This window comes from Mesoplodon mirus (genome assembly GCF_964341445.2).
Source record: "Mesoplodon mirus genome assembly, chromosome: 19".
Lineage (NCBI taxonomy): Eukaryota > Metazoa > Chordata > Mammalia > Artiodactyla > Ziphiidae > Mesoplodon > Mesoplodon mirus.
The window spans coordinates 11585016-11600477 of record NC_138995.1 but is presented as its reverse complement, the minus strand read 5'-3'; the positions used below and the strand labels follow the sequence as shown (position 1 = coordinate 11600477).

The 15462-nt window shown below is 38.0% G+C and overlaps 1 protein-coding gene across 7 annotated transcripts in view; it reads left to right on the top strand.

The window, feature by feature from the left end:
* The window catches only part of CNTNAP4 (contactin associated protein family member 4), a gene marked incomplete at both ends in the record, with an annotated part of 261961 nt that extends 250378 nt beyond the window's left edge, over positions 1 to 11583 (top strand). For 6 of the 7 annotated variants that reach the window (XM_082608081.1, XM_082608082.1, XM_082608084.1 and 3 more), the window contains 3 exons: positions 5254 to 5472; positions 5804 to 5875; positions 11390 to 11583. In XM_082608081.1, the coding sequence (XP_082464207.1) occupies positions 5254 to 5472; positions 5804 to 5875; positions 11390 to 11583 (485 nt within the window). The remainder of the gene's footprint in view (positions 1 to 5253; positions 5473 to 5803; positions 5876 to 11389) is intronic. The other variant, XM_082608083.1, reaches the window with a different exon arrangement.
* Positions 11584 to 15462: the final 3879 nt, after the last annotated feature.

The following is a 15462-nucleotide window of genomic DNA, read 5'->3' as shown; positions in this document are numbered from 1 at the left end:
CCAGTAATGCTTGTTAATGATGATTGGAGCTGAAAAGTGTTCCTACAGTCCATTCTCATTTGTAGAAGTGAGTACTGGAGGACAGAGAGAAAGCAATTCCTCTCTTCCTATTCTTCCTTCTGAAGAGGCGGGCGGTCTGATGTCGTTTCTTTGTTAAGCATGATCAGAATGTGTTAAGTACTGAGGCCAAAGTGAATGATTCCTCAGTCGGCTCCTTTAAGAGACCTATTTACTCAAAGATCATATAAAGAGACATCTCTCTATGATGTAATTATGTAATTAGTCAAAGGAAATTTGCAGGTATAAAGTTGTTTTGCTAATTCATTAAGCTTTTATTGGGTCACAGTTCCACCACATGAAAAAAAAATCTCAATTAAGATCATTGCATACCCTTGAAATTGCATAAAACTTCTTATAGCAAATGTGCCCACGTTTTGAATAATGATATAATTTAACCTATTACAAAATGACTGAAAATTACTGTTCAGAGGCTGAGTGAAGTTTACGACTATTTATTACTTTTTTATGTCAGGGATGTAATGGTGCAAGAACACTGACAGCAAAAGTCGGTGGGTACATCCTGGTGGGAAGAGCCAGGTTGCATCAGATAAACTGGGTTCATATTCCTCCATAATTAATAGGCTGCATTACATTTGCTTTGTTTATCCAAAACTCATCAGATTAAGTTCTGAGTTGTGTTTACAGATTGTTTTTTATGTTAGAAGAGTTTTCTAAAAGGCTGAAGATGTTTTCACTCATTGTGAGCAGTAGCTTTGGTATATTTAAAGGCAGTGACCACATAGGGATCATTTCTCTCTTCTGAGGCTTCAGAGTCAGGAAGTAACTCAGATTTCTGCAGTGGAGATCTGGGCCAGATGTAAAATAAAGTATGTGGTCAGGAGGAGGAGGATATCTACGGCATCTCACAGAATAGCTTCAGGAACAGACTTCAAGCTCAGGGACATTTTATATAAAACCTGCTTCAAAGCCAAAGGGTACATAAGAAAGTTTAACTCAGTTACTTAAGGACACTGTGATTTTGTAAATGTCCAGTCAAATGACACTTCAGATGACACAGGTCATGCTGAAAGCAAAATAGAAGCTCAGGTTACCCCGAGATGCCTCACTATAAATAGTTTGTACCTTAATCAGGTTCTCAAGGTTGTATCTCAGAGCAGTAGGCTTGGTTGGCAACTAAATACCGTTTATAAAAAAATCCTGCTCCTTTATCCACACAGTATTTGCTGTCTGCTTTGCCATTTGACTTTTCCACCAACTTTTGTTGTTGTTGAATCCTTGTTGTAATTGCCTGTGATGGTAAAAATGTCCTGCTGGACATTAGCACTGCTCCTTTGATTCATTGCACCATTTCCTGGCAAGCTTTCTTTATCTTTATGGATTAAAGGTATTGAGATCCTTTTTTAAGGTGGCCCCTTTTCCATAGGTATGGCCAAACTACTTAGGTTTCTTTTGAGTTATTTGTTTTGTTTTGTTTTTCTTTGTTGTTGTTGTTTTGACAGCCACAAGAAGTTTCATAAAGCACTTCTTGTTTTAATTGTTCTTCATTTACTTCATATCCTTTCCAGAAACAGTCCTCTCTCTGCGTAATAAGTAGAAAGGCGCTTCACACGAATTTTACTTTCTTGTTACTCTATTTCTTGTAGAACTTTTGGTAGATTTCTTTGCAAAAGCAGAAGCCATTCCCTTGGTTGGAAGATACAGTTGAGGCTAACTTTTTAACAGGCAAGACCACCTGCAAAATCTGAGTCAGTTAAGAATTTTTCTAACCGGAAACATCCCAAACATAATTGTCTTATCAGGATTTCAATGAAGTAAGAGGCATTTATCTACAATTCCCCCACCTGTCCTGTTCTAACCCTTACATGTTGTTGGCATTTCAGGAGTCAGATAGTAGGAAAGATCAATGATTTTGTTCCCTGGCTTTATGAACACAGTTGTCAGTGCAGCTCTCTGATACTATGTACTGCTTATAAGCAACTTAATATAGCTGTTAACTTCATCTGGACTCAACTCTGAGAAGATGGATGCAAAGTCCCATAGTTCCCTTTCTCTCCAGATTCTCGTTCCGACCCATTGACTTTCCTGAAACAAGGGAGTTGATGGTCTAGCACAGCCAAGTGGGGTGCCTGGGGGCTGCCAGTGAGACAGTGTTGTGAGACTCCCTGCTTCTGGTTGGAAGAGAGTCTGGGGACCAGCCTAGAAGAGTCTTAAGGGAGACCCTGAATTGTGTGGATTCTGGAAAATGCTTGGCTTGCAGAGACCCCTGGACCCCGTGGGGACAGGGCAGCATTGAAAACTCAGTGCTTCTGTGCTCCCTCTTTGCCGAGGAGAGAATGACCTGAAATGTGAGGATTTCCTGAATCCTGAAATTTGGACCATGTCCTCTCTATCCTGAGGTCGGGTGGGCATTTGGATGGCAGCTTCACTGACAAGGACAGCTGCTACCCTGTCTACCTTCTCTGGGCATCAGCCACCTAAGGAAGGCAGTGACAGAGAATCAACTAGCAGATGAGAAAAACAATCCTATATATAACCCTTGATTCAACAGCAATCAAGTGAGAGAGAAACCAAAACAACCAGAATTAAGCTATTCAAGGAGACAGACCCCATCCTGAATGAAATTGAGTAAGAGCACTGTAAGGAAATTCTAGCAAAGCAGCAAAAAGACCTAGAGGAACTAAAAGTATGATTTTTCCAGACTAAAAAAGAATGATCTTTGTGGATACTTGAAATCATCCCCTGGAAGAGCAAGTGAGTGAAGCACTTGACCCACACAAAAACAAGTCCTAAAAGATAGAAATCAGAAGGGAGATTAAAAACAGTTAAAGAACATGCAGAGGAGACCCAACGTGAATACTCGGCATCCAGGAGGATAAAAAGGATGAAAGGGAAACAATAGTTCCTTGCACAGCATATGAAATTTTCCAAGCTAAAGAAAAACCTGTGTCTGCAGATTAAAAGGGGCCACCGTGGTCTATGCGTAATAGATGAGAGAGGATAAACAGCAGGGACAATCTGATAAAAATTCCTAAATCACAGGGAATCTTACAAAGTTTAAGAAAGAAATGATAGAGCCAGAAGATGCTGGAGTAATATCTACAGACGATTAAGAGAATAGGGCAGTTCAGAGTCATCCTTAAAATAGACACACAAAAAATCACCTAATCCATCAAGATAAATTTCTGTTCCAGATACACTCCATCACATTTTCTAATTTATTTCTTCATAGCATTATCAGTCTTCAGAATTTTCATCCATTCCTGTTTCATGTTTATTGTCTGTCTCCCCTACTAGAATGTAAGATGCTCAAACAGCAGGGAATGTGTTGCCTGTATATTTAGCTCTTAAAACAAATATTAATTGACAGACTAGTTTAAGTTTTAGATTTTAAAACTTTTTTCTACAATATTTTATAATAGGTAAATATTTTCAGTTTAAAGGTGTAGGGTTTTTAACAGTTGCCTCATATCAGATTTTTACAAGAGAAGTGAATTTTATCTATTTACTTTTTTTGTTGTTGTTCAAAAGGTAAGATTTTTTTTAAGGTCTATAGAAATTTTATTCAAGATTTTAACCTTGTAGAAGAAATATGAAAAGCATTGTTCTGATTATGTTGCTATTAAAGTATATTCCTTTTTATTTCTTGTTAAAGTAAAAAAAAAATAAAATGAACCAAAGAACTCCAAAGCAAGAATGCTGTCTTTTTCTAAAAATATGTATATTTGAATGTATCTCCATCCATTCAAATGAGTGGCTGCTGTGTGGTGGGACTAAGTTAGTTCTTTGGTTTATACACGTTGATGAAGCACCTCCTATGTAACCGTGTGGTGCTGGGTGTTGAGGGTTCCCTGTGGGCTCACGGAGCAGCAGAGCGATAGCCTCTCAGGGCTCTTTGTGCTACGAGGCAGGACAGCCTAGTGGTAAGGACATAGGCTCCAGAGCTAGGATGCCTGGGTCTGAATACCATATCCCCCAGCACAACAGGAAAGTGATGTAATCTGTCGAATTTTCAGATTTTTTAGAGTGTGACATTCATGATGCTAAACATCTAATCAGTATTTTTATTAAAAAGCTATAAAACGTGCATGAAAGTGGGGCAGAAGGAAGTGTTCTTCAAAAACCCTGATGTAACAAGACAGGCTCAATCAGAACGGAACTGCCCCGAGTCCTTTCAAGAATAGATCTTAAGCCAAAAAAAAATGAACCACAGAAGATATAAGTGGAGTGAAGGAAAGAATGTGTCAATTATAAACAAAAGAAGCTTATGATTTTGGAGTCCAACAGGGCTGGAGTCCAGTGCACAATGCCAACAGCTGAGTTAGCCTCAGGCAAATCACGAAAATTCTGAACCTAAAGGGTCTTGTCTGTGTGACTAGAATAGGATACTCGTGGCTACTGTAAGGTTTAAACACAAGCATGCAAATCCCTTAGAATAGTGCCTACCATATAATAAGCATTCAATAAATACAATATTTATTATATTCGTTTTTGAAGAGACCAAAATGCAAATGTTGGTGTCCCAGTATGTGCAGCACAGGGGAAAGTAGTCTTGCTGCTTTATGATCATATAGGATGGGTGGATGCATCATAGTCTGATAACATTTGAATGTTAAAAGTCTACAATTAATTCCCCTTGTTTAGATTTCATGCTTGCCAAGCGTGAAATATCTTCTTCACTGTAAAATTATGAATTAATATTTTGACACTCAAACCAATCTCTGTCCCACAATAGTTCCACATTAACTAAATGCTCATTAAAATGGAGGGGGGTTATCTATGTATAGGGGGCACACACATCTCAGTCTGAGTGATAGGTGGACAGTGAAACAGGGAGAAAAGTCAGTGAGGTATGAAAGTTTTCACTGCTGTACGTGAAGAATTAAGAGTCTCTAAAAGCTTTTGAGATACAACCTCTAACATGATAACATCTTGCAGGAACCCTGATCAGTTCATTATCTGACCCATTCTTGTAGAGACTTTAATTATTTCCAGAGAGCTCTCAGTATATTTAATTAGCCATACTTAAAAACTTGTCTTTATTAACCTGGGATTTCTCACCAGTAGTTGTGGAAAGATTTAATGGATCTCTTGTAATAAAGACAAAAGCAAAAGGAATTTAACAGCTGAGCATGTATTGCTGTTGCATTGTCAAGACTTGGAATATTCCATTGTGGCATTGCCCGTTTGCACCTTCACTGTCATCAATCCTGTGGTGTTTCTTTGGCTTCACAGAACACAGTGACGTGGACCAGGAGACGGCACTGGCAGGTGCACAGGGCTTCCTGGGCTGTCTCTCTGCTGTACAGGTCAGCCACGTGGTCCCGCTGAAGGCCGCTCTGCACCGCAGCCGCCCAGCCCCCATCACCATCTCAGGACACGTGACGGAGTCCAGCTGTGTGGCCCAGGCTGGCACTGATGCCACATCAAGGGAGAGGACACACTCCTTTGCAGGTGGCCTATGGCTCTTCCTTTACCCAGTCCCAAACACAGCTTGTCCACTGGATATTAAAATCTTTTAATGCTGGGACTCTATGTTCTCGAGATGGTTTCTTGAAATTGGTTTTGTTTAATTTTCAGTCCTTTCCCATTTCTCTCCTAGATTCTCAATTCTTTATTCCTGTGGACCATTGCATGTGGGCATTGCTTAAGGTTAAAATTGCAGACATCCCACATTGACCTCTATAATTCTGTCCTGGTTTAAAAAGTTTATGAATTTTTAAACATTTCTTCTTTTTACTCACCGATATCCCCCTCTTCCCCCTTTTCTGTCCTTTAACTGCAGATCATTCTGGAGCAAGAGATGACAGAGGACCCATCACTAACACAATCAAGAGTGACTCTGCAGTAATTGGAGGTAGTAGAAAGCATGAGCAAGCTCTTCCTATCATTGCTAAGGATGAGGTAGTTAGCACTAGAGAAGCTGTCTGTGGAGAATCTACACATGGCCCAAGAGTTAGGCAGTGAATCCTGAGGTCAGTGGGGTGCTTTATTATTTGTACTGGATTGTCTTATAGAGTCATCCTGAATTCCCAGCTTCCTTGGAGAGTTTCAGTGTAAATAATTGATAATTCACTGAAACATCACACTCAAAGAATGGTTGTTAAACTATGTACTAATGAATATCATTTAGCTTGATAAGGCCATCTACATTCCCTAGGATGTTCTGACTGTATTTGAGGAAGTGTCATTTTTTGCCTTCTTGGACACATCACTGTTTCTGCAAGGGTTTATGTAAGAAGTAGGAAAAACCTGAGATTAACATTAGAAGCATATATTTAATGTTACCTTAATGCTTAATAAAGGTGTATATTTCCATGGTTTAGATGCTCCTCTCAATGAATATTACATTTTTATTTGCATTTTATCAAATACAAAACTAATGGAATAAGGGTGGTTCATACTTACTTTATTATTATTTTTTAAATATATTTATTTTATTTATTTATTTTTGGCTGCGTTGGGTCTTCGTTGCTGCGCACGGGCTTTCTCTAGTGGTGGCGAGCGGGGGCTACTCTTCGTTGCGGTGCGCGGGCTTCTCATTGCGGTGGCTTCTCTTGTTGTGGAGCATGGGCTCTAGGCACACAGGCTTCAGCAGTTGTGGCACGAGGTCTCAGTAGATGTGGCTCACAGGCTCTAGAGCACAGGCTCAGCAGTTGTGGCGCACGGGCTTAGTTGCTCCACGGCACGTGGGATCTTCCCGGACCAGGGATCAAACCGATGTCCCCTGCATTGGCAGGTGGATTCTTAACCACTGCGCCACCAGGGAAGTCACAATACTTATTTTAAATTGCAAAATTAACACAAAAAATTTTAAATATATCTTCCTGGCAGTAAAACAGCATATTCTCTGAGACATAATTTATTCAAAACCACCCCCCTACATAAACCTTTTCCTTCCTGATTAATGGTCTTTAGAATGTTATTAATCAGATTATTGAAATGTTAAGTGGCTCACCTTTCCTCCATACTCTGCATATGATATGGACATAAAAAGTAAACAATTGGGCCTCCCTGGTGGCGCAGTGGTTGAGAGTCCGCCTGCCGATGCAGGGGATACGGGTTCGTGCCCCGGTCTGGGAGGATCCCATATGCCGCGGAGCGGCTGGGCCCGTGAGCCATGGCCGCTGGGCCTGCGCATCCAGAGCCTGTGCTCCGCAATGGGAGAGGCCACAACAGTGAGAGGCCCGCATACCGCAAAAAGAAAAAAAAAAAAAAGTAAACAATTATTTTATTATCATTATATTGCCAGGTAACGTGATTAGTCGTATACTTGAGCAACTTACGTGGGCTTTATACCTGATTCATTTGGTTCTATTTTTTACACCCTTACTCATGTAGACATTGACTTCCCTTAAGAACTTAGAATTTTATTTATACAGAGAAGAGTACTGGTCAAATCTTTGTGAGAATATTAACATCCCCATTGCTTTTTCAGTTGCTTTACTTTTTATCAAATTAATGAGGTATAAGTTAAAGATGCATAAAATAGGTTCCTCATTTAGTCATATAACAAGTGAAAAACAAAAACTAAAACCCTGTTAGAAGAGTAGTTAATAACTGTGTGTCTAAAATAAATATATCAATATAATATTAATACAATCTATGGTAAAAACTCATTTGAAGTTACAGCATTTAAAATGTGCTCAACATTGCAAATTGTTGTGATTCCTAGTCAAACAAATTGTCTCAGTCTCATAATGGTGCTTTTTCTGTGCATTTAACTAGTATAGATATATAGTAAGGATATAGGGAGATAAATATACAGATTTGGATATAAATAGTTATTGTATAGTCAAGCTAATGTTACAGCAAGTATTTAATCTTTAGAATATTGTTTGTAAGTCATTGTGTGTTGGAATGGAACACACAAGGGAAACAACTAATAGGTGACCTGTGAAATTCTCACTTGACTCAAATGCACAGAGCAGAGCAAGAATTACGGAAGATTTGCTGCTCGGGGTCTCGCCAGGGTCCACAGATCCAGGAGTGTCTGCTTTTGATCATTGCAGACAGCTTCAGGAGCAGACCAGCTGGTCGTGGCCATCTAAGCCCGGAAGGCCTCGCCTGGGGTCATGCACAGTTTCTCGGCTAAATCACAGAATACCATTCTGTAGCGTGTTGCTCCATCTGCTAGCGTTGTGGTAGAGTTCTTCACTTGTTGTCGCATTACTCATAAATTGCACCCGTTGTGTAACAATAATTAATCCATTTAAGTAGTTTCCAATTGGCTAATTCCCCCATGTTTTACATTTTAGGTAATCTTTTTCTTCAATTACAAACAGTAAATAAATAAATAGTGTGAGATGGGAAAATTGATTTAATAAGATATTTAAAACTGGTGACTCAGACACTGTAGAGGGTTTCTGGCCAGAATACACAGATATGAATGCTCAGATTTAGACAGAAAGCTATATAATTTCCTCATAAAAACACATTCACCCAGAGCTTCAGATGGCAGTGTCACAGAGTGCTGTAGATGGCCATATGTCATTTAGAGTATCCTTTTTCCATTTTTTTTTTTTTTGTATAACAGGTTAGATCAAGGTTTTTCGTGGACATGACAAACCCTGACATAACACTTTCTCCAGTTAAAAGGGAAATCACATGCATGGAGCAAACCATTTCCAGAGTCCAACCATGATTTTGACTGTCTGGATGTCCTGCCTGGGCCTGCAGTAGCCTGCCCTCTGTATCTACTTCATCAGCTTTCCACAATGAAATTGTTCAGAATCTCTTTCTTTAAACTAGAGGCCTATAACCAGACAATAGAAATATTTATAGCAACTCAGCTGATTACTTTTCTAAGATGAGAGGCAAAATATATAACATCAAATGGATATTCTGATTTAAATTATTCTTTATTAATATGACCAATTATGAAAAATCGTATCCATTAGTAAATTCTTCAGATTTCAAGTACAGTACAGAGTTTAGTTACCAGGTTTATGTTGGATCTATCAACAAGGAATTGCTGTCCCTCTCAGATAAGGCTGACCTCGCCAAAAATCGGCTTAGCCCCTGGCAATATTATGATTGGCTGTAGTGAATCTGCCCATCAGATCATGTGCTGTGGAATCCATTGTGACTGAATAGGACCTTCAAAGTTTTGGCTTCAGTTGGATTTGTTAGAGTTGTTTATACTTAATTTAAACTAGGATGAAGAGTCCTTGTTTTACGATATGAGACTTCATCTGCATCACTGTTTTCATTGTACCTATTTTCATCTGAAAACACTATATTAGTACCTCCACTGATTTCATCAGAAGAGTCTAAGTACAAGGGAACTCTCAAACTCATGGTGACAGACAACAGTTTTCCAAATTCTATTTTTCATTTGAAAACTTGGCTTTTATCATTGGCATCCTACGTTGTCAGTTGTTTTTCTTTTCTTTTCTTTTTAATAAATTTTTAAATTTTTATTTATTTATTTTTGGCTGCATTGGGTCTTTGTTGCTGTGCGTGGGCTCACGAGCGGGGGCCAGTCCCCACTGCAGTGAGGGGACCCCCTCATTGTGGTGCCACCCCCCCCATGGGACATGGGCTCCAGGCATGTGGGCCTCAACAGCCGTGGCACACAGGCTCAGTAGCTGTGGCTCGCGGGCTCTGGAGCGCAGGCTCAGTAGTTGTGGCGCATGGGCTTAGTTGCTCTGCGGCAGGTGGGATCTTCCCGAACCAGGGCTCGAGCCCGTGTCCCCTGCATTGGCAGGCAGATTCTTAACCACTGCGCCCCCAGGGAAGCCTTGTTTTTCTTGAAGTGACAGATTTACTTCATTTTAAAGAAAATATCTGCCAGATAGCCCAGTTAAAACAACCATAGTTTATCTGTCAGTCATCCTTTCAAGTAAAAACAGTGTTCTTTAAAGGAAAAAGCAGCTAGTTCAGTTCACAACTCAACTCAGATGTTCATGCTAGCATTCTTCCTGGAGACAACCATCATACTTCACGTTGCAGTAGAAGTACTTTAAAAATACTTCCCATGTCATCACACAAAATGTTAGAAAGACTTACGGCCAAAGGTCACGATTTGGTAAAAGGCGTAATTTTTAGTGCTTCATCAAGGATATTCTTAAATGAATCTGGTAGTGCAATGCCTTCTTTCTACTTTATGAATTCAGTGACCACTTTTAAAATTTGGTGGCCTTGCCTTAATTCATGCTAAGGTACCAAGAAGTTTACCTAACCTTGTTTTGTCCTATCGGTGGATATTACAACACAGTGAAAAAGGCATCTTAGAGTTATTATGAATAGTTTTGACCCTGTGGACCCCTCACAGTGTCCCGGGAACCACCAGGGATTCATAGATCACACTTTGAAGAAGACTGACTTAACGTAATGCCAGGATTGGTAACCATTTGGCATAGCTAACAGTTGTGGTATTTAAATTTTTTATTTACAATCAGGTGTTTCAAAAAATCAATATTCCTCATATAGATATAATTACTCTATGTATTAGTATCGATATATTTCATTAGTCAAGATTATTCATATACATAACTTGTTCCTGATACTTAACAATATAACAAATTATTGATAGTCAACTTCATTAAGGTGTTTACATTTAAGGGGATAAATTAGGAGATTGGGATCAACCTATACACACTACTATATATAAAATAGAGAAACAACAAGGACATACTGTTTACCCAGGGACCTATACTCAATATTTTGTAATAACCTATAAGGGAAAAGAATCTGAAAAAAATAGATATGTATATGTATATATGTATAACTGAATCATTGTGCTGTACACCTTAAACTAACACAACATTGTAAATCAACTATACTTCAATTAAAAAATGTTTACAGAGACTTCCCTGGAGGTCCAGTGGTTAAGACTCCATGCTTCCCCTGCAGGGGGCATGGGTTATCCCTGGTCGGGGAACTAAGATCCCACATGCCTCACGGTGCAGCCAAATAATAATAATGATAATAAAATAAATAATAAATAATGTTTACATATTTAAGTATTAAAAACACATTTGATTATTTTATGATGTTACTATTACTCTATAATTTCAAAATAATTAAAACTTGTCTGGGTATTAATGTAAAGTGACCCCATGGTCTTAGAGACATGTAGGTAATACCTTGTGTTATTAACATATTGTATATATAAATGCACTGAATAAATCCAAAATAATATGCATTCAGAGTAAATGAAGGTGAACCTACAAGACTGATAGAACTCAGAAGTAAACTGAACATATTTTGATACCACTTGATCCAGAAATACCTAAGGTTTTGATATTGATTTGATGCTTGATTTCAGTAGAAAATAATTTTATTATGACTTCTTAAACAGTGAAGTCTACAGTTTCTATCTGGACAACAATTCTGATTTTGTATTTCTTTTCTCTTCTCTCACTAGGTTTGATAGCTGTTGTGATCTTTATCTTGCTGTGCATCACTGCCATAGCTGTCCGCATTTATCAGCAGAAAAGGTTATACAGAAGAAATGAGGCAAAAAGGTCAGAGAATGTAGACAGTGCTGAGGCTGTTTTGAAAAGTGAGCTTAATATACAAAATGCAGTCAGTGAAAATCAGAAAGAGTACTTCTTCTGATTGGCAGCAGTGATTTACCTTATAATTACAGCAGTCTGATTTAATAGCCAGGGGCTCTCAAGGGACAAAAAAAAGTGCTTACATTGAATGTACAGGCAATGGATTTGCAGCACTGCCATGTTGCCATGTCCAGACTCGAGACAGCTCCAGGAGGCCTCATCCAGTGACATACTTCCCACAGCGGTCATTCTATATAACAAGGAGTTTTAGATATTGATATTAATTTCCAACTGTTCTGATATGATCTAAAACAGAAGTTTAACCCACTTGAGAGCTACAGGTTTTCAATGTGAAAAGTGTAGCACTGGTCTCTCAGCCATAAGTGATACTGAAGTTGTGTGAGAGGTAAAAGTCAAAATTGGACTATAATGACCTTGCTTTATTTGAGAACATATTCTGTGTTTGCTTTAGTGTCCCCATGGTGTTATTCATAGACCTGGAAATGCTTCTAAGATCCTGTTTGGCTGGTGTTTGCATCTTCAGTGGCCAAAAGTATATAAACCCCTTTGCCTTTCTCTGTATTGCATTCAATACAATTTATCAGTAGTGTCAAAATATGTTTTGTTGTCACTGGTTTGTTTGTATTGCTCTTTTTCTATTTGACTCTTAATGATTTTGAAAACTTTAGGTTTTGAGTGTCAGGCTCCAGCTCTGAACATGCAATTCATATGTAACAAGACGTACAAAGTGCATTGGTCATCAGTATGTGATGTCTTGCCTTTAACACTTTTCTGTTTAACTTGCTCTCATGGTTCGGTATCGGCAGTAGTTAAGACCCTGGGTAATGCCAGTTTCCCAAAGAGTGTGAAATGTTGCCACGTAAACTTGTTGATATAAAAAACACAATTCTTAACACTTCAAAGAATTATTTTTATTTACAACTGTAATATCTCAAATGAAATATACTTCCGAGAATATTTTCCCCCAAACCTTATGTCAGTTTTCTTTATAGGCTTATATTTCTGTTTTCCTAAAGTTTATCACCCACTTTTCTTTGATCTCCCTTTACTGTATTCCATGGAGCATCTTCTTATGTATTAGAAAAAAGAGACAATTTGAAGTGTAGAGCTCCATTCTTCATTCTAAACTGTAGCCCCCGCTTCAGGCATATATTTTGCTGTGCACTGACCTCCAGGATGTACTTTTTGAAATATAAGCTGCACCATGCCCCCTTTTTTGCAAATCCAGTAGAGTTTTTCAAGAATACTCCTCCTAAGGGGTGATGGCATATTATTACATGTCATATTCTAAGTCTGTCGTTCTAGTCACTTCTCATTTACGATGATGGGGTATATTTCTCAAAAAGAACCAAAAATCAATATAACTTACTAACTAGTTCATTTGATTAGGATATATATACATACCAGAAGTTCAAATAATTATCAATAACTTTATGAAACTTTCAATAATTACCTTTGAGGCCATGTAAACAAGATGCTTGCATGTAGCTATCTTTGAATTCCACAAGCCAACTGTATAGCAGAGGCACTTTGGAATTTACACTCACGCTTTCCAGGTGTCTGCCAAGGAAAAACTGGATTCCTTAGTTTGTTCACACCAGAACAATTTGGAAATATATAAATTAAACATATTTTTCTTTATTTTCCCGCTTGACTCTCCTTACAAAACCTGCCTGTCTTTTCTCACAGCACTATATCCACTTTGATGTTTCTGTAAATGCCCGACTAAATCTCAAGGATATGAATTAACAGTAGTTTATGAAGGACCTATATGGATAAGTGGCAGTTTTGTTGTTGTTGAAAGGCTTGTGGTAGCTGTCAAAGGATTGAACATGAAAATGGTAGTTTTCATTTAATGCAAAGCGGAATACAAACACTGTAACAGCTCTGAATCTTTCACAGGTGTTCTTGTTATTTAGTAGCAGCTTTAACCTGGTTGGGAGCTGGAATGTAAACAGGTTTATAGATGGCGAAGCCTCGCAATACTCTGTGGTCTGCCGGCTAGGAACTTCAACATTATAGCATCAAAACGCACTGATACATCATATGCCATGACTTTCATTCCCTGATTTGTAATCTGTTCCTTCTTTTTTCTTAATAAAATGCACTTTTGAAGTAAAATGCAGAATATATTTTGAGATGTTGTATAAAAGTTTAAAATGAGGGAATAATACTGGATTTTCTTTTCTCAAAACAGTAAAAAGATGCGTAGATGTATGCCTTCTTTACTGGTGTTTGTGGTTTTTTTTGAACCTTTTGGTACACCCCATGATTATTATGAATTATTAACAAAAGCTGCATTTATTGTTTTTCCTTTTAACTGGACTCAGAAATGAAAGAAAAAAATAGAAAGATGTTTACTGATTGTAACAAGTAAAGGAAGTTAAAATAGATTTTAAGTTTTGCCAAAGAACAATGATTTGACTGTTAGCAGTTGTTTGCTGAAAGGTTATTTTATATTTAAATTGGGTGATATCCTTTTACTTCTGTCAAGAACTTGGCTCATCTATACAGTGAGCCCTGTATAGATGCACAGGATTATACGTAAGAATATAGCACACACTGCTGTAATATAAAAGTTTAAAAATTCTTTATTGGTGATTTCAAGTGAAAAAAATGAAAACAATATGTAATTAACATTTCCCAAATCTCATTAAATCCAAATGTGCAATATGCAAATAAAGTGGAGTTAGGGTGGCATATGAAATGAGGGTCACGCACGGGAAATGACATCTTAATTTTGTAGAAACCGTGTCCACTCTAGGAGATAGTTCCATTTTTTAAAATCCTTTCCCAAGGGGTGCTCTTTAAAGCAAATTTAATAAATTTTTCAGATGGTAAGTTAAAGACAGCAACCAGAAGGAGAAGCTTTATCTAGACAACCAACCAGACAGAAGTCAAGCGTTCAAATTACCTTTCATCAGATGGTATTGTCCTTCATCTGTAACAGAGCCTTGCGACAGAGTCCATCGTGCAGCTGGCAATCGCTGATATATTAGTGTGAACAGCTCAGTTTTACAGATGAAAGGTCTGAGACGCATATCTGTGAGGTTATATTCCCAAGGGGACATGTAGTCGTATGTAATAAGCGACAAAGCTGTGACAGGAATTTCATTTTCACTCCACATTTTGCTGACCATTAGTGCCTTTAAGACCTGGAGTTCTGACAATTATTTAGTGGTGTAGAAAGGATCTTGGTATCCTTTTGGTTCAGAATGACCCATAGTTCTAGATCTTTTCCATATCCTTTTTAAATGAATAAACCGTTATTTGGTAGGTCGTTGCTGTTGACAGATTTTTCTTTAAAAAAATATTTATTAGGCTTATGGTTCTTGACTCTAGGAAAGACCATTTTAATCGAAACACATACAGTCTTTGTGAAATACTCAATATGAGTTAGATCTGACTGAGTCATCAAATGTTTTCCTCATGATAGAAGATGACACATCTCATATTGAAGTGTGTAGTTGATTGTCTGACTTTCCAATCCATGTATCAACTAAATGACGAATTAACTAAATAATGCGATTTTACAGATGCATTCAGTAAGTCCTGCTTGTCTTCTTCTTTTCCAAAGTTGGGATGATGGAGAGTGATAACAGGGAAGAAAAAGTTTAGCAGCCGACTGTGTGTTAGGATTGTGTGCAAGTGAGCACATTCACATGTACTAGAAAGAATACGACATGAGGAGCAAGGGAATATGAACATTTTGCATATAATGTGGTAAGAGGCTTGGACTTTTGATGTATCAATAGCTTCCCTGGAGCCTGGCTTTGAAGATTTGCAAATGCAAATAAATGGGATGGAAAACAACCTGACCCACAATTATAATGGCTTCTCAGGTGAAATCATTTTTTTAATTCTTTTCCCTATTTATAATGTTATATTTAAATTTTAAAAATACATGCATATATTTTAA